Source organism: Hypanus sabinus, unplaced genomic scaffold (assembly GCF_030144855.1).
Source record: "Hypanus sabinus isolate sHypSab1 unplaced genomic scaffold, sHypSab1.hap1 scaffold_766, whole genome shotgun sequence".
Taxonomy (NCBI): domain Eukaryota; kingdom Metazoa; phylum Chordata; class Chondrichthyes; order Myliobatiformes; family Dasyatidae; genus Hypanus; species Hypanus sabinus.
In genome coordinates, this window is record NW_026781617.1 from 77063 (window position 1) to 100209 (window position 23147).

At 46.5% G+C, this 23147-nt stretch overlaps 1 protein-coding gene across 4 annotated transcripts in view; it reads right to left on the minus strand.

Moving 5' to 3' along the window:
• Window positions 1–1068: 1068 nt before the first annotated feature.
• Window positions 1069–23147, minus strand: part of LOC132390097 (NACHT, LRR and PYD domains-containing protein 3-like) — a 28139-nt gene continuing 6060 nt past the window's right edge. For 3 of the 4 annotated variants that reach the window (XM_059962689.1, XM_059962691.1, XM_059962690.1), the window contains 9 exons: window positions 11820–11912; window positions 10429–10595; window positions 9345–9516; window positions 9180–9245; window positions 3511–5248; window positions 2577–2663; window positions 2251–2421; window positions 1961–2128; window positions 1069–1796 (listed from right to left, as the gene is read on the minus strand). In XM_059962689.1, the coding sequence (XP_059818672.1) occupies window positions 1709–1796; window positions 1961–2128; window positions 2251–2421; window positions 2577–2663; window positions 3511–5248; window positions 9180–9245; window positions 9345–9516; window positions 10429–10595; window positions 11820–11844 (2682 nt within the window). In that variant the 5' untranslated portion in view covers window positions 11845–11912 and the 3' untranslated portion in view covers window positions 1069–1708. Of the gene's footprint in view, window positions 1797–1960; window positions 2129–2250; window positions 2422–2576; window positions 2664–3510; window positions 5249–9179; window positions 9246–9344; window positions 9517–10428; window positions 10596–11819; window positions 11913–23147 lie in introns of those variants that run through there. The other variant, XM_059962692.1, reaches the window with a different exon arrangement.

Genomic DNA, 23147 nt, shown 5'->3' on the forward strand with positions numbered 1-23147 from the left:
CTGAAGAAAGTGGGAAGAGCCGAAAGAGAAGTTATTAAGTGTGAGTACCAGTTCCGCCAATCTGAGGAGAGTAGTGGTGTTGGGGAACTGGTGAGGTCTATTGTACAGAAAGTAGCGGAGGGCTTTGAGGCCTTCTTGATGGGGAATGAAGTGTATAAGGAATGGACATCCATGGTGAAAATGAATCGGTCAGGACTGGGGCACTGGAAGTTATTGAAGAGGTGGCGGACATGGGATGTATCCCGGATGTAGGTAGGGAGGGACTGAACTATGGGTGACAAAATGGAGTCAAGGTAGGCAGATACAAGTTCGATGGGACATGAGCGGGCCGAAACTATAGGCCTACCAGGACAGTCAGTCTTATGGATCTTGGGGAGGAGGTCAAAGCGAGCGGAGTGTGTGAATTATGAGTTTTTTGGCTGAGGATGGAACGTCTCCGTAGTTGATAAGGGCAGTGATGGTATGGGAAACAATGGTTTGATAATTTTTGGTGGGGTTCTGTTCCACCATTCAGGGCCCCAAACAGTCCTTCCAGGTGAGGCAACACTTCACTTGTGAGTCTGTTGGGGTCATCTATTGCATCCGGTGCTCCCGGTGCGGCCTCCCCTACATCGGCAAGACACGATGCAGATTGGGGGACCGCTCCGTCCGCCACAACAGACAGGACCTCCTGGTTGCCACTCACTTCAGCTCTCCTTCACATTCCCATTCGGATATGTCCATACATGGCCTTCTCTACTGCCATGATGAGGTCAAACTTCGGTTGGAGGAACAACACCTCATCTACAGTCTGGGTAGTCTCCAGCCCCTTGGTATATACATTGAATTCTCTAACTTGCGGTAATTCCCTCCTTATCCCTTCCACCATCCCACCTTCACTCTGTCTCCTCTTCTAGCTGCCTGTCACCTCTGTCACGATTCTGCCTTCTACTACCCATAGTGTTTTCCCCTTAGATTCCTCCTTCACCTTTTCTGCCTATCCCCACCTTGCTTCCCCTCCCCCAGCCCTTGATCTTTCCTCTCATTGGTTTTTCACCTGGCACATTCCACCCTCCCCCCACCTTCTTTATAGGGCCAGTGACCTCTCCTTCTTTAGTACTGACGGAGGGTTTCGGCTCGAAACGTTGACTGCTCCTTTCAACGGATACTGCCCGACCTGCTGAGTTTCTCCAGCTTTTTTGTACGTCAGTGATTTTATTGACTTCATCTTGACAAACGTTCAAAGCTACATTAAACAATGTGTGAGCTGCTGACGTGTGGGAATAAATAAGCTGCTCCCGACTCGCTCACAGTCACACACAATTAACTGACCGGCGACAACGCGTGACAGTTTGAATAATCAGTCCCGTTTCTCACCTTCACTCTGCATCGGGGAACCGATGATTATAAAATCACACTTCAGGGCCCTGTCCGAGATTGCTGCAGATCCAGGGTCATTGCCGAGGGATTTGTCTATTTAACATCATTATATTGGCCAGGATGTTCTCAGCTCAAAGTGAGTAAAAGGATTCTCTCCCAGGGACACTGGTTTCCCAGATCTAACCCGGCCCCCTGGGCTCTTCCTCTCTGTGTAATTCCCCGGCACGCCATTTGGAGCAGCTGTTGAATCCGGACACGTGCAGCTGGATAGGATGCGGAATTGCGTCACTACTGGATCGCTTTGGACGTCACAGAGTGTGAGACTGGAGCTAGTTCACCATTCAGATGTTCACAGATCAACTGTCAGTCCGGGTCTGGGTTCCTGCAGAGATCTCAGTTCCTTCCCACCAGTCTGACTGAACTGATTCCTCCACAAGCTAAAACAGATGGGAGAATAAAGATGAAATAAACAGATTACACAACAGTGTCAGTAACAGGGGACCGGGGTTAACGTTTCAACAACACTCACAGACAAATATCACCAGTAAACCCGCGGATCCGCTGATATTTTATTACATTGAACATTAACACAAATACTCACTCGATCAGCTTCAGACTCGGGAGGGCCAATATGAGGCGGCGGAGAGCGGGGACAGATCGGTCCGTGAGCGAGTTGAATCCCAGCTCCAGCTCCGTCAGTGATATGTTTGTACTGAGAGCAGAGGCAAGATCCTCGGCACCAGAATCTGTGAGACCGATATCCCTCAGCCTGGAGGTGAGGATGAAGGACACAGAGAGACAGGAGACTGTAACACAAGTACTGATCACATTAATGTTCAGTGTCAGACACCCAGTGACTGTAAACACAATCTCCCACAGTCTGGTACTTACCCCAGTTTCTCTATTCCACACTTGGGGTTTGTCAGAGCCACAGACACCAGCTTTATTCCTGAATCTCCCAGTTCATTATAACCCAGGCCCAGCTCCGTCAGTGATGGGTTTGTTCTGAGTGCGGAGGCGAGATCCTCAGCACCACAATATGTGAGACCGACATCCCAGAGCCTGGAGATGAGAGAGACTGAGGGTGAAGGACACAGAGAGACAGGAGATGGTACAAATCCCTAGTGCTTATCAGTTATACAATTACTGATCACATTCATGTTCAATATCAGACACCCAGTGACTGTAAACACAATCTCTCACAGTCTGGTACTTACCACAGTTTCTGTATTTTACACTCCGGGTTCCTCAGAGCCGCAGACACCAGTTTCACTCCTGAATCTCCCAGTTCATTTCCCCCAAGGCTAAACACAAACAGACAAATTGATGAACAAAGTGATTCAAGCCGTGGGTCTGGGGGAATTTCTCTCACTCGGATATTTCAGGAAATATTAACCACTTCAGCAAATCACTGAACGGAGTACGCATCACTGCCCAGCTCCAGGGTATTCACTGAATATCAGTAATGTAGTCTGTCGGTGTGACCCTGTAAACTCCACATAATCTCATTCCCCGATGGCTAGAAAAATGTTCCTGATATGAGAGCGTTGGGAGTATCAGGGATGAAGGATGATAGAAAGTCCCACAGTGAGGAAAATTTGTGAAAGGGAATGTGTCGATGGGAGATGGTGGAAGAGACCCCACCTGAGGGAAAGAGGTGGGAAGAGAAAACCTGCAGGAGAAAGAGAGGAAATAGTAAACATCCCGTAGGAGGAATGAGGATGAGGATGAGAGATTCCGCAGGAGTAAGGGATATGGGTAAAAGGAGATCCCGAAGGGAAAAAATGGGAATGGGGAAGAGATCCCACGGGGGGAAAGGGGATGGGAAATACAGATCCCTCGGGAGGATACCAAAGGGAAGAGATAACTGCAGAAGATTAGAGGATGCAGAAATAGATTTTACGGGATGGGTCTTTCTGAATTGAGGACCACAATCGGGAGGAGATGCCCAATGATCTGATGAAGTCTCCAACATCTCGTCACAAGGAAACACAGAACCCTCCCGTCTTTGGAGAATTACTGACCGATCCCCTGGGTATTTGTCACTATTCTTCACAATCTGATTTACAACTGTTTAACCCAAATTGTTTTACTTTGAAACAACACAACGGAACTGTTTCACAGTTCAGAGTGAAAGATAAATCAAGTTACCTCAACTCCTGGCACTTGTGCAGCCCGGGTCCCAGCCGCTGGATTCCTTCACACTGAATGTGACAGCCCTGCAGGTCGAGGTGTTTTATTGTATCACAGAGTCCGATGACATGAGACAGGACCGCGCAGTCAATCGGGGTCAGTGCCATTCCACTGAATGAGAGTTTGTTCACAGATCCCAGTGCGGCCTGAGCCAGTCCACGATTCTGAGACTCAAACAGGTAGTGCAGTGTGTTCAGGAGGCTCCTTTTACGAGATGCAATCCTCGTGTTTCCACTCTGTCGTTTAACCTCCTCCTTCACCCAGTCAATCACCCGGCAGGTTGTTTGATGAGGAAATGGACCCAGAAACACCTCCAGGCCCCGAGCTGTCATTGGGGAGGAGAGACCAGCCACAAAACGGAGGAATACCTCAAACCGCCCATCTGTCATGTTGTGGGTTTCAGTGAGGAATTTCAGGATATCCTTGGGATGTAGGGTCAGGAATTGTGCGACTGCAGCTACAAACTCTTGGATGGTGAGGTGTGGGAATGTGTACACCACGCTCTGGGCAGAATCCTCTCTCTCCAAAAGCTCCATCAGGAACCCGGACAGGAACTGGGAAGGCTGCAGATTGTAACTGATCAAATCTCCATATGTAAATATGATCTTCCTCTCGGACACTCCTCTGAAGGCCATCTGACCAACCCTGAGTAACACATCACGGGGTTTCTCAATCTCACGGCTGTGGTTCTTCAGGATGTTGTAAATATAGTACGAGTACAGTTGGGTGATCGTCTTGGGAACTCGCTGCGGGTCCCGGACTCTTTGTGTGAAGAAGGGGCCCAGTGCCAGAGCGAGGATCCAGCAGTAGGAGGGGTTGTAGCTCATGGTGTACAGGATCTCATTCTCCTTCACGTGTTTGAAAACAGCTTCTGCCACCGTCTGATCTTCAAAATACCTGATGAAATATTCCTTCCGTTCCTCACCAACAAATCCCAGGATTTCAGCCCAGACGCTGATCTTGGCTTTATCCAATAAATGTAACGCAGTGGGACGGGTGGTCACCAGCACTGAACACCCTGGGAGCAGCTTGCCCTGGATTAAACTGTACAAAATGTCAGACACTTCACACCACCACTCGGGATCTGGGCATTGGTGCTTGGGTTCTGTATCTCTTTGACTGTCAGCAAAATCAATTCTGTGCTCGAATTCATCCAGACCATCAAATATAAACAGCAATCCCTCTGGATTCTTCCAAACATCTCTCAGGATATTCCCAAAGTAAGGATATTGATCCTGAATTAGTTGCCTCAGGTTTTTTCTGCAGTTAATAGAGTTTAAATCCCGGAATTTGAAACTGAAGACAAACTGGAATTGTTGGTATATTTTCCCCATGGCCCAATCATAAACAATCTTTTGTACCATTGTTGTTTTCCCGATCCCCGGGACTCCAGCCACTGCTGCTGAACTCCCAGATTTGGATTTACTCCGGGAAAAGCTGCTCTGGAACAACTGATCAGTCCGGATTTTTTCCAGCTTTCTGCGGAGATGTTTCTCTCTCCACTCCTCGTGGTCTCTGCCTCTTGCCAGCAGCTCATGTTCCACCAGTCTCCGATCTCGAACAGTAGAAATGACCGTGAGCTCAGCGTATCGATCAACCAGCTGGAAAACCTTCACCTTCTCCGTCATCAGGATCGTATTCGCTCTCAGTTTTTCAGTTTGTGCCCGTAGAGTCTCCTTGTGTTTCTGTTGAGCATCTTCCATGGAAACAGAGATAAAATGTTAAATGCTTCAACTCAGAACTCACTATTTAAGTAGACAAGGATTAGCTCAAAGGTTTTGCATTATTTGAACTTATCACTGGATTTTCTTACACTGAATTAAGTTTGATTATCAGACCCCAAAGTGGACGGAGAGGCATGGGCCAGATAATCATCAGATCATCACATTTCCACATTGATTGTTCAGTGAAGTTGAGTTTTCCCTGGTAGTTTACTGAGCCCCGACTAGACAAACTCCCACTACTGCCACTTCTATCATTGTTCTGTGGAAAAACTTTCAAAGCCCGGTGTTGATGTGGACTTTGGAGATAGAGAAAATGATAGTGGGCATTCTGTCAACGGAATAGGTAACGGGAATCACAGCTCCCCCTCCCCTCTCACCATCACTGATTCAAAATAAAAAGGAATACATTTGTGGATCTGTGGTGTGGTAGAAGATTAGAAACTTGGAAAACCTACAGCACAATACAAGTCCTTCGGCCCACAAAGCTGTGCCGAACACGTGCTTACCTTACAGTTTACCTGGGTTTACCCATAGCCCTCTATTTTTCTAAGCTCCATGTAGCCATCCAGAGGATGTACTCACCACTCTCTGAGCCCCTGACATCTCCTCTGTACCTGCTTCCAAGCAACATAAAACTATGTCCTCTCGTGCTAGCCATTTCAGCACTGGGAAAAAGCCTCTGACTATCCACACGATCAACAGCTTTCATCACTTTATACACCTCTATCAGGTCACCTCTCATCCTTCCTCACCCCAAGGAGAAATGGCCAGTTTCACTCAACCTATTCTCATAGGGCATGCACCCAATACAGTTAACATCCTTGTAAATCTCCACTGCACCCTTTCTATAGTTTCCATATCCTTCCCATAGTGAGGTGACCAGAACTGAGCACAGTACTCCAAGTGGTGTCTGACCAGGGTCCTATATAACTGCCACTTTACCTCTCGGCTCTTGAACTCAATCCCACGGTTGATGAAGGCCAATGCGCTGTATGCCTTCTTAACCACAGAGTCAAACTCCACAGCAGCATTGAGTGTCCTATGCCAACCTATTCCTCTATCCTGTAACGCCATCGGATTTTATCTTGTTAAGTAGATTCATGAGTTAACTTATAATACGCCTTATGAAAATATAATGACATGCACTGCATCTCCTTTGTCCACCCTGTTTGGAATGTCCTCAATGAACTCTAGCAGATCTATCAGGCAAGATTTCCCTTCATATTAACTATGTTGACTTTGACTTATTTTATAATTAGGCTGTAAATACCTCAGAACCTCAATCTTAATAATAGACTCTCACACTTCCCCAACCACTAAGGTTGGGCAAACTGCTCTATAATTTCACAATCAAGAGAGAATCTGTAGATGCTGAAAACGCAGCAACACACACAAAATGCTGGAGGAACTCGGAAGGCCAGGCTGCATCTATGGAAAAAAAGTATAGTTGACGTTCCGGGCTTAAACACTTCGGTAGGTCTGGAAACAAAACGCTGGGGAGTAGAATTGAAAAGTGTGGTGGGGGGGGAGGGGGCAGGTGTGGGGAGGAGAGGGGAGAGAGAATTACCAGGCGATGGGTGAAACTTGGAGGGGGAGGGTTGAAGTTGATTGGTTAAAGAGACAGAAGGCCATGAAAGAAAGAGAAAATAAAACAACTTTTTTTTTAAATCTTATTCCTTGGCTTTTACCCAGTCACTAACTGTCTCCTAACGTTCCCTTTACATTAGGCTCCCTGATAAGATCTGGGTCTCACAATGTATCTGAAACCTGCCAGGGGTATGTGGCTTCTCTTAGTGTGTCAGGACCCAATCAGGGTTGTGTGGGGTCTCACAGTGTGTCAGGACCCTGCCAGGAGTGTGTGGGGTCTCACAGTGCGGCAGGACACTGTCAGGTACGTTTGGGGTCTCAGTTCAATCTATTCAGATGTGATAGGCAACGTAGGAAAACATTGATCTTGCACACATTTAATTTAGAGAATGTGACACTGGTAGAAATGATGTTCAATAATCAGGGAGTATATCTGTTTCCTGTTCAGAAATGGGTGTGGTAATTTCACTGTTGGCCCTGTTCCTTCTGTAAACCAGATGAAGGACAATGAGGAACAAGTTTGTAGTGATTTACTAAACCCGTGTTCAGGGACACTGAGGGGTTTCTTTGACTGCATGTGGACTGGAACAGCATTAACAGAGGTGACAGAGACGTGAGTAGTTTGTAAACTTCCTGATTGGTCTATCTCTGGTACCAAATTCAAATTATCATCTCTGGGATTTGTTCCTGTAAGTGAGAGAGACTGAACCAGGGTTCTGGCCGAGATTCCCTATATTTATTTTAAGAGCTTCGAATAATCAAATAAAACATGGTCTGATGCAATATTAATAAGTTTTGCGATATTTGTCCTTCCTATGCTCTGTCCTCTGTTCAATGTGTAGTTGACTGATCCAACTCAGTCTGCGATGATGAACCCTTACAATCTCTTTAGCCCATGCACTGCCGCGGGCTCCATTTTCACAGGCATGATGGGCTTATGGATGTAGTAAGCTTCTCATCCAGATGGTCACAATTTAAGTAATTGCAACATTATTTATAGATATTTTCAGTCCTTTCCACATTCCATTCCGCAATCCAAAAACCTTCGGTTTCTCTGTCCTAATTCTCATCTCTTCACCTTCCACAGTGTCCAGCACACAAACCGGCACACATCAATTTCAGCTTCTGTGAACTGAGCTGAAGAATTTGTCTCCGATCTCACCCTCAGTAATCCTGTCTCACTGCTAGAATTCCCAGGATTATTGATTTGGAAATTAAACTGGATACCTTTAGCAATGTTTGCACTAAGTGAGTGTAGATGTGAAGAGAGCAGGGTTCATATGCTGCTTTGCTGATTAAAGTGACGTTATTATTACTATTCTATGAATAGAACTTCAATGGATGAGCAACTCGAAAAAACAAAAATAATCTAAAGAAACTGAAGTCGTTTAGAAAATGGTTAAGGGTGAGGCTATCCTGGAGCGGATAGTCGCTGGCAAGAGAAGGATTTGACTTTTTGATATGAAGAAATATTCTTTTTTTTGTCATTCTCCAAATTGCCCCCTTTTCCACTCAAACTCCGCTGGGGATCTGTAGTTGCAGGCCCCAGAGCGGTGTGACCACCTTCCTCAAACTCGCCAGCTCTCTGCCCCTTTCCTCAAAATGTCCTGTGAAAACTCTCCCTCTGGCAAACACGTTTCCCTGTGTCTCACTGTGTTCTCTGTCACAGTGCCAATATTTACCTGGTCAGACCCTCGTGGCTCAACAACTGAACCGCCCGACGCAAATTACAACCGTTGGTGGAAACGGAGGTCAAATTTCATCTTGATGAACTCCGCCTCAGCCTCATCGGGGTCATTGCGTACCGTTCCGATTGCCCCACTACCGGAGGGATGTTGAGGCTTTAGAGAGGGAGCAGAAGAGGTTTACCACGATGCTCTCTGGTTTAGAGGGCATGTGCTATCATGAGAGGCTGGATAAAATTAGATTGTCATCTCTGGATCATCGGAGGCTGAGGGGAGCTCTGACAAATGTTTGCCACATTAAGAGAGGCATAAATAGAGTGAACAGAGAGAATCGTTTTCTGAATGTCTCAAATGCTATTGAAGGTGAGAGGGTGTAGAGTGAAGGGGGAAGAGTCATCGATGCCTGGAAAGCACTGACTGGAAAGGTGGTAGACGTAAATTTTTTGAAGCTTCTAAGAGATGTTTGGTTAGGTACATGGATAAAGGAAGATGGAGGCATATGGAGATGGAGTCGGAAGGGGAGATTAGAGTTTGGGTTTGATTTACTTGTTAGCTGTTTCGGCACAATATTATTTGCCTAATGGCCTATTCCTCTGTTATACTCTTGAATTTTCAACACATGTTCACTCACCTTTCAATTCACTGAGAATCTTGAGTAAACCATGAGTGGGATTTGATCGATGGGATGGATCAGAACCTGTTTGAATTTAAACACATTAAGGGGATAATTTATGGAAAATTGTGAAGTGTAATGTTTTGCAACTCAAATTTGAATTAATTACTGATATTATCTCACCATACATCTGTATTTCCTTCAATATTTTGTCAAACTTTGGGACACCAATCCGCATTTTGACAAATGTTTCCCACATCACCCTGCGGGCGCGGGAGCCTTTCTCCATCACCAGGCTCAGAAGGAGTTTAGAACTGTCCGCCCGCTCTCCCTTATCAGCGAGATCAGAGATTTTCTGTGAAGAGTAACAGTGAACATATTGGGGACTGACAGATTCACACAGTGAATGAGAAGTAAATGATGTGCTCAGTAACGGGATCACACTGAGCAGTGACCCGGACGGGTGCTGATCCTGTCTGGACATGGACTGTACATTCTGAGTGCAGAGCACACGGAGGGACATTCACCGGGAACCTGGTCCACCAGTCAATGAGATCCTGGCTGGTCTGTGACCGCTTCGTTGACGTGGCTCCAAATCCATAAATAATTCCTCACCAGATTTGACCGTGTAAAACAGAAATCAGAAAATAACGATCACAGATGAAGAAAGAAGTCAGGAGGCTTTTCATAACAGAGTGAGCAGTCTCGGAGAGGTTGCAGAAAAGATGATGTGATTCCTCCTTCAGACCACCAGTGTCCAACATGACAGCGGATTACCGGCTGACACCAGATTCATTTCCTTTCCCTTTTTCAGTGGAGGTTTCTTCAGTGATTACACATTACAACATGGCGGCATTCCCCGATTCACACTGTTTGCAGTTTCAGACTCTAATGGAATCATCTCCTCTCAGAACAGAACACACTCAAGCTCCTGTGGCACCCACTAATGATGTCCTGATTCTCATTGATATCCTGCTGTTAGGCTGCATGATCTTTCCAAATCCAAACCTCCTGTCATATTTCCATTTAATACTGTAAGACCGCACAACTGTCACTTGCTCAACTCAATCTGAGCAGCTACCCACCAGTCTGCAGGGTCTTTGCGCCCCTTTCTATCACTGGTTCAGATTCACATCTTTGAGATTGCATGTACAATATTTATTTCCCAGTTGTTCTTTTCTCTGATTTAATATCTAATGAGTCAGAGGTCCGACACCCATCAGTCTTGTGATGTGTGAAAATTCAAACCCATTCTCCTCCCACTCACCCGATGTTCCTCTCCGCTGAACTGATTCTCGGCCGTTAACGCCAGGCTCACTCCGTGCACCCCTCCTTCCATCGCCTGCTCCAGCCTGTCCCGGTAGAAACCCGTCAGCTGCAGCAGCTGGGAATCATTCCAGCTTGCCAAGAGCTCAGTGATCTCTGAGCTCGGACCTGTGAAGCACAATGGTGAAAATTAAAAAACTTACTGACCACATATTCGGAGGCAACTTTATCTCTGGAACCAAAAGATGGTGCACCAGGTCACCAAACACAGTCCAAGATATATTTAAAGGGTGGGAGGGAGGAATAGGTGTGGTTGGTGAAATGAGTGCAGGCTGGGTGGGGGTTCAGATCGAGCAGGGTTGTGGTGGGGCTTAGCAACATCTGTTGAAGGCTGCCCTTTCTAGTCCCCAGCAATATACCTCTCTGTTTTGGAAGGACTCTGCTTATTGCTGAGAATATAGTAACCCATCACCATCACTCTCCTGGTACTGCCCATCACCACCGCTTGGCTCTGAGTTACTGGCTGCCTGCCTGGTCAACCCCTTCCTCCGCAAATCTCTGGAATATCTCACAAAATGCTGCAGGTACTCAGCAGGTCAGGCAGCATCTATGGAGGAGAATAAACAATCAACGTATCGAGACAAGGCCCTTCATCAGACTGGAAATGAGGGGACAGGAATTTTAGATATTGTCACATTACTTTCTATTCCTTGTGATCCTGATCTGAAACATTAACTGTTTATTCCCCTCCATGGATGCTGCCTGACCTGCCGAATTCCACCAATATTCTCTGTGTCATTGTGCTGCTCAAAACTTTCAGCATCTGCAGAATGTCTTGCATTCTGAATACACTCTGTTTTAATGTCTGTCTCGGTTTGCAAGATGAGCAAAAAGCAGACAGTTATTGCACCCCTTCCACATGTGACTGTTCTGCCAGAAGGTCAGGCAGCATCTATCGAGGAGAATAAACAACCAACATTTAGGGTGCTTCATCAGACTGGAAATGAAGGGACAGAAATTCTAGATATTGCCACATTATTTTCTATATTTTGCGGTCCTGATCTGAAACATTAACTGTTTATTTCTTTCCATGGATGCTGAGTTCAGCCAATATTTTGTGTCTTTGTGTTGCTCAAAACTTTCAGCATCTACAGAATGTCTTGTGCTCTGGAAAACCTCACTGTTTTATTGTGCATCACTGTCTGTTTGAAGAGCAAACAGCAGACAGTAATTGTGCTCCTTCCACATGTGACTGTTCCCCCAGAGATGTTACCTCTCAGTCTCATCTCTCTGCTCAGTTTTTACAAATATTTTGTGAATTGCTGATATTGGAATAAACTCAGACAAGGTGTCAAGGAAATATTTAAAAATTAAAATAACTTGCTAACATACCCATGTCCTTTCCTGATCTTGACATCACTGGAACTTCTCTCCTGCCCACTCCTTGAGCCAATTTGAGGACAGTTGTGGTCAGATTTTGATGGTCTGTAACAAACAAAATTAACAGTAGGGTCAGATATTAATTGAGGTGTAAAGCAGAACACTGCTTTGTTTTTCAACTGAGGCAAACATTTCCAAATATCTTGGACCTAACCACTAAAGGATTGACACAGCCAGATCCACCCTCAGACTGATCTCCTCATGGATTGTGCACCGTGTTGGGATTCTCCGGGGTATCTACTCACTATATTGCAGGCAAACCCTTATTAGGTAAAAATCTTGTGCCCTGGAGGGATGTTCCAATGGAATGGCGAGTGTGGTCATCCTACCACAGTTTAACATTGCCTGGCATTGACACCTATGGCAATATATCATTTGACTCTATAGAGAAACACTCTGACATCCTGAACAATGCAATCTCACCCATAGTATCATAATATCTTGTCCTGAACCACTATCATTTTTCCAGCAGGAATTTAAAATCATTAAAAACTCAGTCAAGATTTCTTTAAGCATATCACCTGGCTATTATATGACACCCTGTCAGGTGTGTGTAGTCTGACAGTGTGTCAAGACTCTGTCAGGGGTGTGTGGCATCTCACAGTTTGTCAGGACCCTACCAGGGGTATGTGGAGTCTCATAGTGTGTTGGGACCCTGTTAGGGGTCTGTGCGGTCTCTCAGTGTGTCAGGACCCTGTCAGGCGTGTGTGGCATCTCACAGTGTGTCAGGACCCTATCAAAGGTCTGTGGGGTCTCACAGTGTGTCAGGACACTGCCAGGGGTGTGTGAGGTCTCACAGTGCGTCAGGACCCTGTCAGGCGTGTTTGGGATCTCAAACCGCGTCCGGAACACGTCAGGGTTGTTTGGGGTCTCACAGTGTATCTGAACACTACCAGGTTTGTGTGACATCTCACAATGTGTCAGGACCCTGTCAAGGGTCTGTGGGGTCTCTCAGTGTGTCAGGACCCGGCTGGGGTGTTTGGGATCTCAAACCGTGTCCGGAACATGTCAGGGGAGTGTGGGGTCTCACAGTGTGTCAAAACACTACCAGGGATGTGTGGCTTCTCACAGTGTAGCGGGACCCTGTCAAGGGTCTGTACTCTCTCACAGTGTCTCATAACCCTGTCAGGGGTGTCTGGGATCTCAAAACGTGTCCGGAATGTGTGGGGTCTCACAGTGTATCAGGAACCTGACAGGCGTGTATGGGGTCTCACAGCATGTCAGGACCCTGCTGGGGGTATGTGGAGTCTCACAGTCTGTTTGAACACTGCCAGGGGCGAATGGTGTCTCACAGTTTGTCAGAATCCTGCCACAGGTGTGTGGGGTCTCACAGTGTGTCAGGTCCCTGTCAGGGGTGTGTGGGGTCTCATAGTGTGTCAGGACCCTGTCAGGGGTGTGTGGGGTCTAACAGTGTGTCAGGATCCTGTCAGGTGTGTGTGGGGTCTCACAGTGTGTCAGGACCCTGTCAGGTGTGTGTGGGGTCTCACAGTGTGTCAGGATCCTGTCAGGGGTGTGTGGGGTCTCATAGTGTGTCAGGACCCTGTCAGGGGTGTGTGGGAACTCACAGTGTGTCAGGACCCTGTCAGGGGTGTGTGGGGTTTCACAGTGTGTCAGGACCCTGTCAGGGGTGTGTGGGGCTCACAGTGTGTCACGATCCTGCCAGAGGTGTGTGGGGTTTCACAGTGTGTTTGGGCACTGCCAGGGGTCTTTGGGATCTCATAGTGTGTCAGAACACTACCAGGGATTTGTGGCCTCTCACAGTGTGTCAGGGCCCTATCAAGGGTCTGTGGTGTCTCACAGTGTGTCAGGACACTGCCAGGTGTGTGTGGGGTCTCACAGTGTGACAGGACCCTGTCGTGGGTGCTTGGGATTTCAAACCATGTCCGGAAAATGTCAGGGGTGTGTGGGGTCTCACAGTGAGTCAGGACCCTGTCAGGGTCGTGTGTGGTCTGACAGTGTGTCAAGACCCTGCCTGGGCTGTGTGGGGTCTCACAGTGTGTCAGGACCCTGTCAGGGGTGTGTGGAGTCTCACAGTGTGTCAGGACCCTGTCAGGGGTGTGTGGGATCTCACAGTGTGTCAGGACCCTGTCAGGGGTGTGTGGGGTCTCACAGTGTGTCAGGACCCTGTCAAGGGTCTATGGGGTCTCACAGTGTGTCATAACCCTGTCAGGGGTATCTGGGTTCTCAAACCATGTCCGGAAAGTGTGAGGTCTCAGAGTGTGTCAGGACCCTGCTAGGGGTATGTGGAGTCTCAGTGTGTCAGGTCTCATTCAGGGGTGTGTGGGTTCTCACAGTGTGTCAGGACCCTACCACGGGTATGTGGAGTCTCACAGTGTGTCGGGACCTGTCATGGGTGTGAGTGTTCGCACTGTGTGTCGGGACACCAGGGGAGTGCGGAGTCTCACAGCATATAAGGACCCTACCAGGGGAGTGTGGGGTCTCACAGCAGATCAAGATCCTGCCAGGGTTGTGTGTGTCAGGACCCCGTCAGACATGTGTGTGGTCTCAGCGTGTCAAAACACTGCCAGGGGTGTGTGGGGTCTCACAGTTGTCAGGATCCTGCCAGTGTGTTGGGTCCCTGTTTTAGGTGTGTGGGGTCTCACTGTGTGTCAGGACCCTACCACGGGTATGTGGAGTCTCACAGTGTGTCGGGACCTGTCATGGGTGTGTGTGTTCGCACTGTGTGTCGGGACCCTACCAGGGGAGTGCGGTGTCTCACAGCATATAAGGAACCTACCAGGGGAGTGTGGGGTCTCACAGCAGATCAAGATCCTGCCAGGGGTGTGTGGGGTCTCACAGTGTGTCAGGACCGTGTCAGGGGTGTACGGGGTTTCACAATGTGTAAGGATCCTGTCATGGGTTTTGTGGGGTTTCACAGTGTGTCAAGGCTCTGCCAGTGGTATCTGGGGTCTCACAGTGTGTTAGGAACCTGCCAGGGCTGTGTGTGGGCTCTCCAGGCAACTTATTTGGGTGAAACATGGAGCAGATGATCGTTGAAATATTTACTGTAGAGAATGTGACAGTGGGAGAAATAATTTTCTTCAATAATCAGGGAGAGATCTGTTCTGTATTCAGAAATAGATGTTGGAACTTTACTGCTGTGACTGTTCCCTCAGCAAACAGCATGAAGAACAGTGAAGAATAAGTTTGCCGGGAAATTGTCGAGAATTGCCAAATCCTTAGTGCAGTTGAAGGGAGGGGTTTTATTGTCTGAATGCAGACGGGAAAAGCATTAACACAGGTGACAGACCCGTGAGCAGTTTGACATCTTCCTTTGGTGCCGTTTGAATATTAACATCTTTGGAATTTGTTCTTGGAAAGGAGACAGGCTAAATGAGAGTTGTGGTCCAGATTCTTTATATTTTTGTTCAGGGGCTTTGAAAAATCAGTTAAGATATGGGCTCCTGTAAGATTAATAATTTTTACGATATCTGTCTTCACTATGCTGTCTCCTCTGTTAAATGTGCAGTTGAGTAATCCAACTCAGTCTGCAATTATGAAGCCTTGCAATCTCTTTCGCCCATGCACTGCCTCCGGCTCCATTTTTACAGACACAGTGTGCTTACAGATGTACAATAGTGAGTTCCTTATCCAGACGGTCACAATTTAATTAATTGCAATATTATTTATAGATATTTTCAGTCCTTTCCACCTTTCTTGCCACAATCCCACAACCCCTGGTTTCTCTGTCCTAATTCCCATCTCTCACCCTTCCACAGTGTCCATCACACATCACATCAATTTCAGCTTCTGTGGACTGAGCTGAGGATTTTGTCCCCATCACACGCTCACTGATACTGTCTCCTGATGGAATTCCCAGTATTACTGAGTGGGATATTAAACTGGATAACTTTAGCAGTGTTTGCAGTAAGGAGGCGCAGATGCGAATATAGTTAATTTCATATGCTGCTTTGGGGTTGAACAGACGAGTTGGGGTGCTACCTGCTTTTCTCATTAAATTATCATTGTTATTCTGTGACGAGAACTTCAATGGACTTCCGGTTCTAAAACTGATTTCCTGCAGGATCTGAGGGAATTAAGATGAGGGCTGTATCGGGGATTGGGTGGCTGTAGGGAAATGATTTCACCTTTCAGAATAAGACATTTCCTATAATTTCAATCCTCAGATTGCCCTCTTCTCCATTCTGACTTGGGTGGAGGGATCTGTGGTTGCGGGACACAGAGAGGAGTGATCTCTTTCAGCAAAGCACCCATCTCTCTGCGTTGTTCCTCATGCTATCCTGTGAAATCTCTCCCTCCAACAAAATACTTCTCCATGTGTCTCACTGAACACCACTGAGCACAGGCCCAGAATCATCAAACGCTCCTCATAGTTAAAGCCTGTCATTCCTGTCATCATTCTTGTGAACATTGTGAGCAACAACTTTACTGAACACATTTTCAGCAATAACAGGCAAATCGGTACCAGGGTAACTTATGGGGAAAAAATGATTTATTTTTACTGTTCTACTAACCATCCCAAACTGAGCACCTATGCTCAGGTTCATTATCAGAAGATTAAACCATTCCAGGGTGAATGCAATTTTTAAAAAAACTGGAATTATTTGAGATGGTCAGCAGGTATGGAATGGCCGTGGGAAGAGGAACAAAGACACAATTCAGTTACACAAATTTCACAGAATGGCTTCAAACATTTTCCACTTTTAGTGCAGATCACCCGCATCCCGACTTTCTCAAATCGAAACGTAACACACACAATCTAGTGCAAGATCTTAGCGGGCCATCCCAGCCCCGAACCGTCAACTGTTTACTCTTCTCCATAGATTCTGCCCAGCCTGCAGAGTTCCTCCAGAATTTTGTGTGTGTTAACTGGAGTCTCTGTATGATTTCCGCTGCCTGACAGACAGGTGACAGTGGGGGGCAATATCCACATACAGTTTGAACACTCGACCGTGTCCATTTCTACTGTTGTATACACGGAACAGCTCACTTAATCTCAGCTTTTGGAATTGGAGCTTATCCTCTCCTCAGAATATCAGTCTTTGCTTCCCAAGGAACTTCAGAACCAAATATCTGAGCCCAGAAGAGAAACACTCGCTCAACACGTTAAAACCTCAGTGGCCCGATGCTCCTCGCCCCACAAACACTACCTACCCAATGCTGCATTTTCCAAATTATTTCATATTTACACCAGCTACATTTTAAATTATTCCCTCCACATATTCCCTGCTCCATCGGTTCACAGAGTTTTGGGTTCGATTCACATCCCGGCCCGATACACAATTCAGACCCAAATGGAAAATGTGCAGGTTTCACTTAAATCACTTTTGTGTACAAACACTAATTTCTATTCACATTCCTCCAGCTTCACTGGACGGGAACACTGAAACATCATGAAGTGAGAAACGGCAAGAGGAGGTCTTACGCGACCACTGTTTCATTTACGGTGAGTGTCACTTTAGAAACGTCTGGAGGAGGCGGGACTATGAAGTCAGTGTAACAAGCTGTAACAGAGCGCTGGGACTGGCCGTGAGAGGGGAGAGAGGGGAGAGAGGGGAGAGAGGGGAGAGAGGGGAGAGAGGGGAGAGAGGGGAGAGAGGGGAGAGAGGGGAGAGAGGGGAGAGAGGGGAGAGAGGGGAGAGAGGGGAGAGAGGGGAGAGAGGGGAGAGAGGGGAGAGAGGGGAGAGAGGGGAGAGAGGGGAGAGAGGGGAGAGAGGGGAGAGAGGGGAGAGAGGGAGGGAGAGAGAGGGAGGGAGAGAGGGGGAGGGAGAGAGGGAGGGGGAGAGAGGGAGGGGGAGAGAGGGAGGGGGAGAGAGGGAGGGGGAGAGAGGGAGGGGGAGAGAGGGAGGGGGAGAGAGGGAGGGGGAGAGAGGGAGGGGGAGAGAGGGAGGGGGAGAGAGGGAGGGGGAGAGAGGGAGGGGGAGAGAGGGAGGGGGAGAGAGGGAGGGGGAGAGAGGGAGGGGGAGAGAGGGAGGGGGAGAGAGGGAGGGGGAGAGAGGGAGGGGGAGGGAGAGAGATGACTGCAAGCTGCTGGCGGGTATTTTACTGAAACAACGGGTTAAGTTTGATACTTTCCAATACCCAAAGGATTGGGTTCATCAACGGCACATAATATATCGGATGTGTGACTGGTACTCGTATGATCCATACGTGGATTTTGTTGGGAGTATCCTGTGGCAATCACGTTTGTTGAACTTTACCTGGATCCGGGTGTGCTATGTGGTAACCACTTGTGCGAAGCAATATTCTGTGACTGTCATCATGTGAGAGTTCTACGTGGATTTTTGAATGACTCGGCGGATAAGATCTTCGGCAACTCTTACTTCGACTTCCCCAGCGTGGATGCCGTGGAACTGCGTGATCCCCTCTCTCTACATTTTAACATGGATTTACAAATATCTCCCCTCATCCATTCCTTGAATTGCTGAACCTTTCTACTCTGCCATCTTAAGACTTTAGTAAATGCTCCAGAGCTTGAATTTTTGGGAGCCACGCACATGCATAACACTGTTGACTTCTGTCTATTCCAGGCATGGGCAAACTATGGCCCGGGGGCCATATGCGGCTCGTTAAGCTTTTTAATCCGGCCCGCAGAACTTGATGAAATTATATTAATAAGCCTTGTTAACGTTTTTTCCCCGCAATTCTGGCGTTTTCCCAATAGATGACGCACTCTATATACATTGACCTTTGTTGAGGTGCAGCGTATTACTCCACATTTGCGCTTTACTCTTTGTTCGGCTCAACCTATTTGTGTGAACAGGCGTTCAGCGTCATGAACATCAACAAAGCCAGCCACAGATCCAAGTTAACTGACCAACACCTCAGATCCATCCTGAGAATCACCACAACAAAACTAAATCCAGACGTTGATGCGCTGGCTAAAAAGGGAGACCAACAACACTGTCCCCACTGAAATTAAAAATAAGTTTCTTCGTTGTGTTATGTAAAAAATGCATTTGAAAATATTTTTTCAATAAGCCTTACATGTTACATGTCATTTCTGTCAAGTGATGGACATGAGTAGTACGCAGGTGCACGTACGTTCTCAAAACAAAAAATATGCTCCAGATCAAATAACGCGCTCCGTATACTGGCGCACTGTCACTGTTCTGTCCTTGTGCTGGTCGTTGTTGAGTTTTGACACAGGGGACAATTGAATAAGAAGGAGCAGGACAAGTGGACCTGCATCTCCTACCGTTTTTGAAATAAAGACAGTCAGGAGGAGAGTGATGATGATAATATCTTGAAGGATAAGAGAATTTTCAGTGCTTTAAAATAATAACTGTTACTATTAAAAAAGCTGTATTTTATTCATTTAATTTTCAGTGTTTTAAAAGTAATTTCAATAAATAGCTAAATACCATGGGACTTCAAAGACAGATATTTTGTTGTAATGCATTTGTTCATTTTCAATTGAAATTAAAGCACATGTTTTCTACATATCCCATGATATTTTATTTTCTCTTATGAGGTGTATTACCAAAACACTCCGTCCATCTGCTCCTGGTCCGGCCCCCCTGTCAAATTTTAGAACCCTTTTTGGCCCACAGGTCAAAAAGTTTGCCCACCCCTGGTCTATTCCGTTTAATTTTCTATATTCTCAAGTAGATGCTAATAAAGACAGCGGTTTTAACATTAATCTCGGACTTCAACAGAATCAAGGGCTTTGCTTCCACTGGCCATTGAGGAGAAGAGTTCCGAACACCCTCAATCAACACATGAACAATAGATGTATCCGTCTGAAATTTGAAATTCTGAAAAGGGAACAGGCGTTTGCTGTACAGATCCCGCACCTTCGCTTTGAAGCAGGTGGCCATTGTTCTATAGACCTGTTCTTAATCTTTACTAAGCCTGTGGAAAATGTCAATCGTGCAAACAGTTAACATAGAAAAACATGGAACATAGAAAACCTGCAGCACAATACAGGTCCTTCGGTAAACAACGTTGTGCCGAATGTAAACCTATCCTAGAAATTACTAGGGTTACCCATAAGCCTCGATTTTTCTAAGCTCCATGTACCTATCCAAAAGTCTCTTAAAAGATCCTATCGTATCTGCCTCCACCATCGTTGCTGGCAGCCCATTACACCACTCATCACACTCTGTGTAGAAAAAGTTACACCTGACATCTCTTCTTACCGACTCCCAAGCACCTTAAACATGTGCCCTCTTGTGGCAGCCATTTCAGTCTTGAGAAAAAGCCTCTGACTATCTGCACGATCAATGCCTCTCACCATCGTATACATCTCTATATGGTCAACTCTCATCTTCTGTCGCTCCAAGGAGAAAAGGCCAAGTTCACTCAATCTGTTTTGATAAGGCATGTTCTCCAAACCAGGCAACATACTTGTAAATCTCCTCTGCACTCTTTCTATGATTTCCACATCCTTCCTGTAGTGGGGAGACCAGAACTGAGCACAGGGTCCTATATAGCTGCAATATTACTTCTTGGCTCCTAAATTCATTTCCACGATTGATGAAGGCCAATACACACCGAATGCCTTCTTAATCACGGAGTCAACCTGCGCAGCAGCTTTGAGCGTCCTATGGACTTCGACCCCAAGATCCTTCTGATCTTCCACAGGGCCATAAATCATACCATTAATACTATATTCTGCCATCATATTAGACCGACCAAAATGAACTATTTCACACTTATCTGGATTGAACTCGATCTGCCACTTCTCAGCCCAGTTCTGCATCCTATCAATGTCCCACTGTAACCTCTGACAGGCCTCCACACTATTCACAACACCGCCAACATTTGTGTCATCAGCAAACTTAGTAATCCATTCCTCCACTTCCTCACCCAGGTCAATTATAAAAACTACGAAGAGTAAGGGTCCCAGAACAGATCCCTGAAACACACCACTGGTCACCATGCAGAATATGACCCGGCTACAACCACTCTTTGCCTTCTGTGGGCAAGCCAGCTCTGGATCCACAAAGCAATGTCCCCTTGGATCCCATGCCTCCTTACTTTATCAATAAGCCTTGCATGGGGTACCTTATCAAATGCCTCGCTGAAATCCATATACACTACATCTACTGTTCTTACTTCAGAAATGTATTTAGTCACAACCTCAAAAAATTCTAACACTAGGAACAGAAAAAGCAAAGCTGCCAGAACTGGCTCAAAATAAACAAATATCTCCTTGATCGCTGATGCAATTCAGAAACAACTTGTTGTTTGGAAATAAAGATCCGAAATAAATACCTGAAACTGAATTATTCTTAAGTCAATTCCCCAAGAGTGTGAGAGCTTTCTGACAGTGTAAATACTGTGTACCGTTTCTTACAAATAATCCCGCCCACAACCCCACACATATCACATGTAACCATGGCAACACACAGAGTGCTGGGAGAACTCAGCAGGTTAGCTAGCATTTAAGGATGGGGGTAAGCAGTCGATGTTGTGGACCGTCCCTTCATCCGGACTGGACTGGAAAGGGGAAGAGGGCAGATGATTGACTGATTTGGAAGGTGCGGCTTGTTGCTCTGTGAGACTCGGTGCTCAGGGACTGCGAGCAAGCAGCTGCCTGTCCGGTCACATTCCACAGAACAGGGAGCGGCCGTTCCGCTGAAATCAAATCCAAACCGGTTCGACAAAACACTGTCATTCAAGTGTGAAGAAAGCTTAATATTGCATTTAACCCCTTCTTCTACAGGTAAGAGCAGTAGAACCAAAGGCACAATGTAAAGAACATTACTGGGCTCTCGAATGTCGACTACTATTTTCCATAGATGCTGCCTGGCTTGTAGAGTTCCTCCAGCATTTTGTGTCTGTTCATATGATGACCCCACCACTCCAGGGATCAGGCTGGTGAATATTCATTGCACTCTCTATAACAAATACTCTCTAATCTCTTTGTTCATCCTCTATGGAATTAATTTCAATCTTCTGTAGCCCTGTGTTGCCCCAAACACTCACCTCCCTCCCCTGTCACTATTTCCAACTTCCATCTCCCCCCTCACCTGGATCCACCTCTCACTCCCCAGCTCTTGCCCCATCCCCACCCCTCACCTCTTTTCTCTGACTATTTCCCATTCACTCTGTCCAGAGGGAGGGTCTCGGCCCGAAATGTTAACGGTCCATTTCCTTCCACCGATGCTGCCCGACCCACTGAGTTCCTCCGGCAGTTTGTTCTTTGAATGTCAAGCAACTGAAACTTTTTTACTAAGCTCCCAAGTGGAACCTTGGCAAATGCCTTGCTAAAATCCACGTAGGCAACATCCACTATCTTGTCTTTAATAAGAATGCTGAGACACGACCTACCAGGCACAACGCCATGCTGACCATCCTGGATCAGTCAATGTCTCTCCACATAGTCATATATCTGGTCCCTTAGAATAGCTTTCAATAACTTTCCCACTACTTACATCAGGATTCCCGGCCTCTCATTTGCTGGTTTATTTTTGGAGGTTTTCTGAAGCAGTGGAACAACATTTGCTATCTTCCAGTCTTGGGCTACCTCACGTGTCGCTACGGATGATTTAAATATCTCTGCTTGGGCCCTGCAATTTCTGCACTTGCCTCCACACCATCGTAGGGAGGACCTTGTCAAGTCATTGTCCCTAATGTGCTTTGAGACAGCAAATAACTCCTCCTCTCTAATCTGTGTAGGGTCCATCTATTACATCGAGTCATTTTGCAGTATGGCCGTCCCTGTCCATATGAGAAAAGTTAAAATCACCTACCATCACAAATTATATTTCTACAACAGTCTGCAATCTCTCAGCAAATCTGCTCCGCTAAATCCCACAGACTTTTGGTGATCTGTAACACAACCCCATTAATGTGGTTGTATCATTCTAATACCTCAGTTCTGCCCATAAAGCCTCAGCAAAGGAATTCTCCTGTCTTTCCTGACTGAGCACTGCCGGGACATTTTCCTTGAGTACCAATGCACCCCTCCCCCATTTGATTCCACATGCACATACACATTTAAAACAATGGAAATACAGAGCAGCCAGTCCTGCCCCTCCTGCAACCAAGTCTCACAAATGGCTAAAATGTCATAATTCCACATGTTGATTCATGCCCTGAGCACATCTGACTTTCCTTTAATACTTCGTACATTGAAACATGCGCAGCTCAGAACATTAGTCGCATCATGGTTAGTCTGCGATTCCTGACTTTGTCTGCTGTCCTAACAACATCTGTTTGAGAAGATTTCTTCTGCTCGCACTCAGTAGAAACCAGCCTGGAGAGTATTTGTAGCTGACAGAAATGATGTTGTTTCTCTTAATCCATTTGGACAGTAATTGTCTCGTTAACATGAACATGTCAGGACTCCCTACTCCCACTAAGTTCACA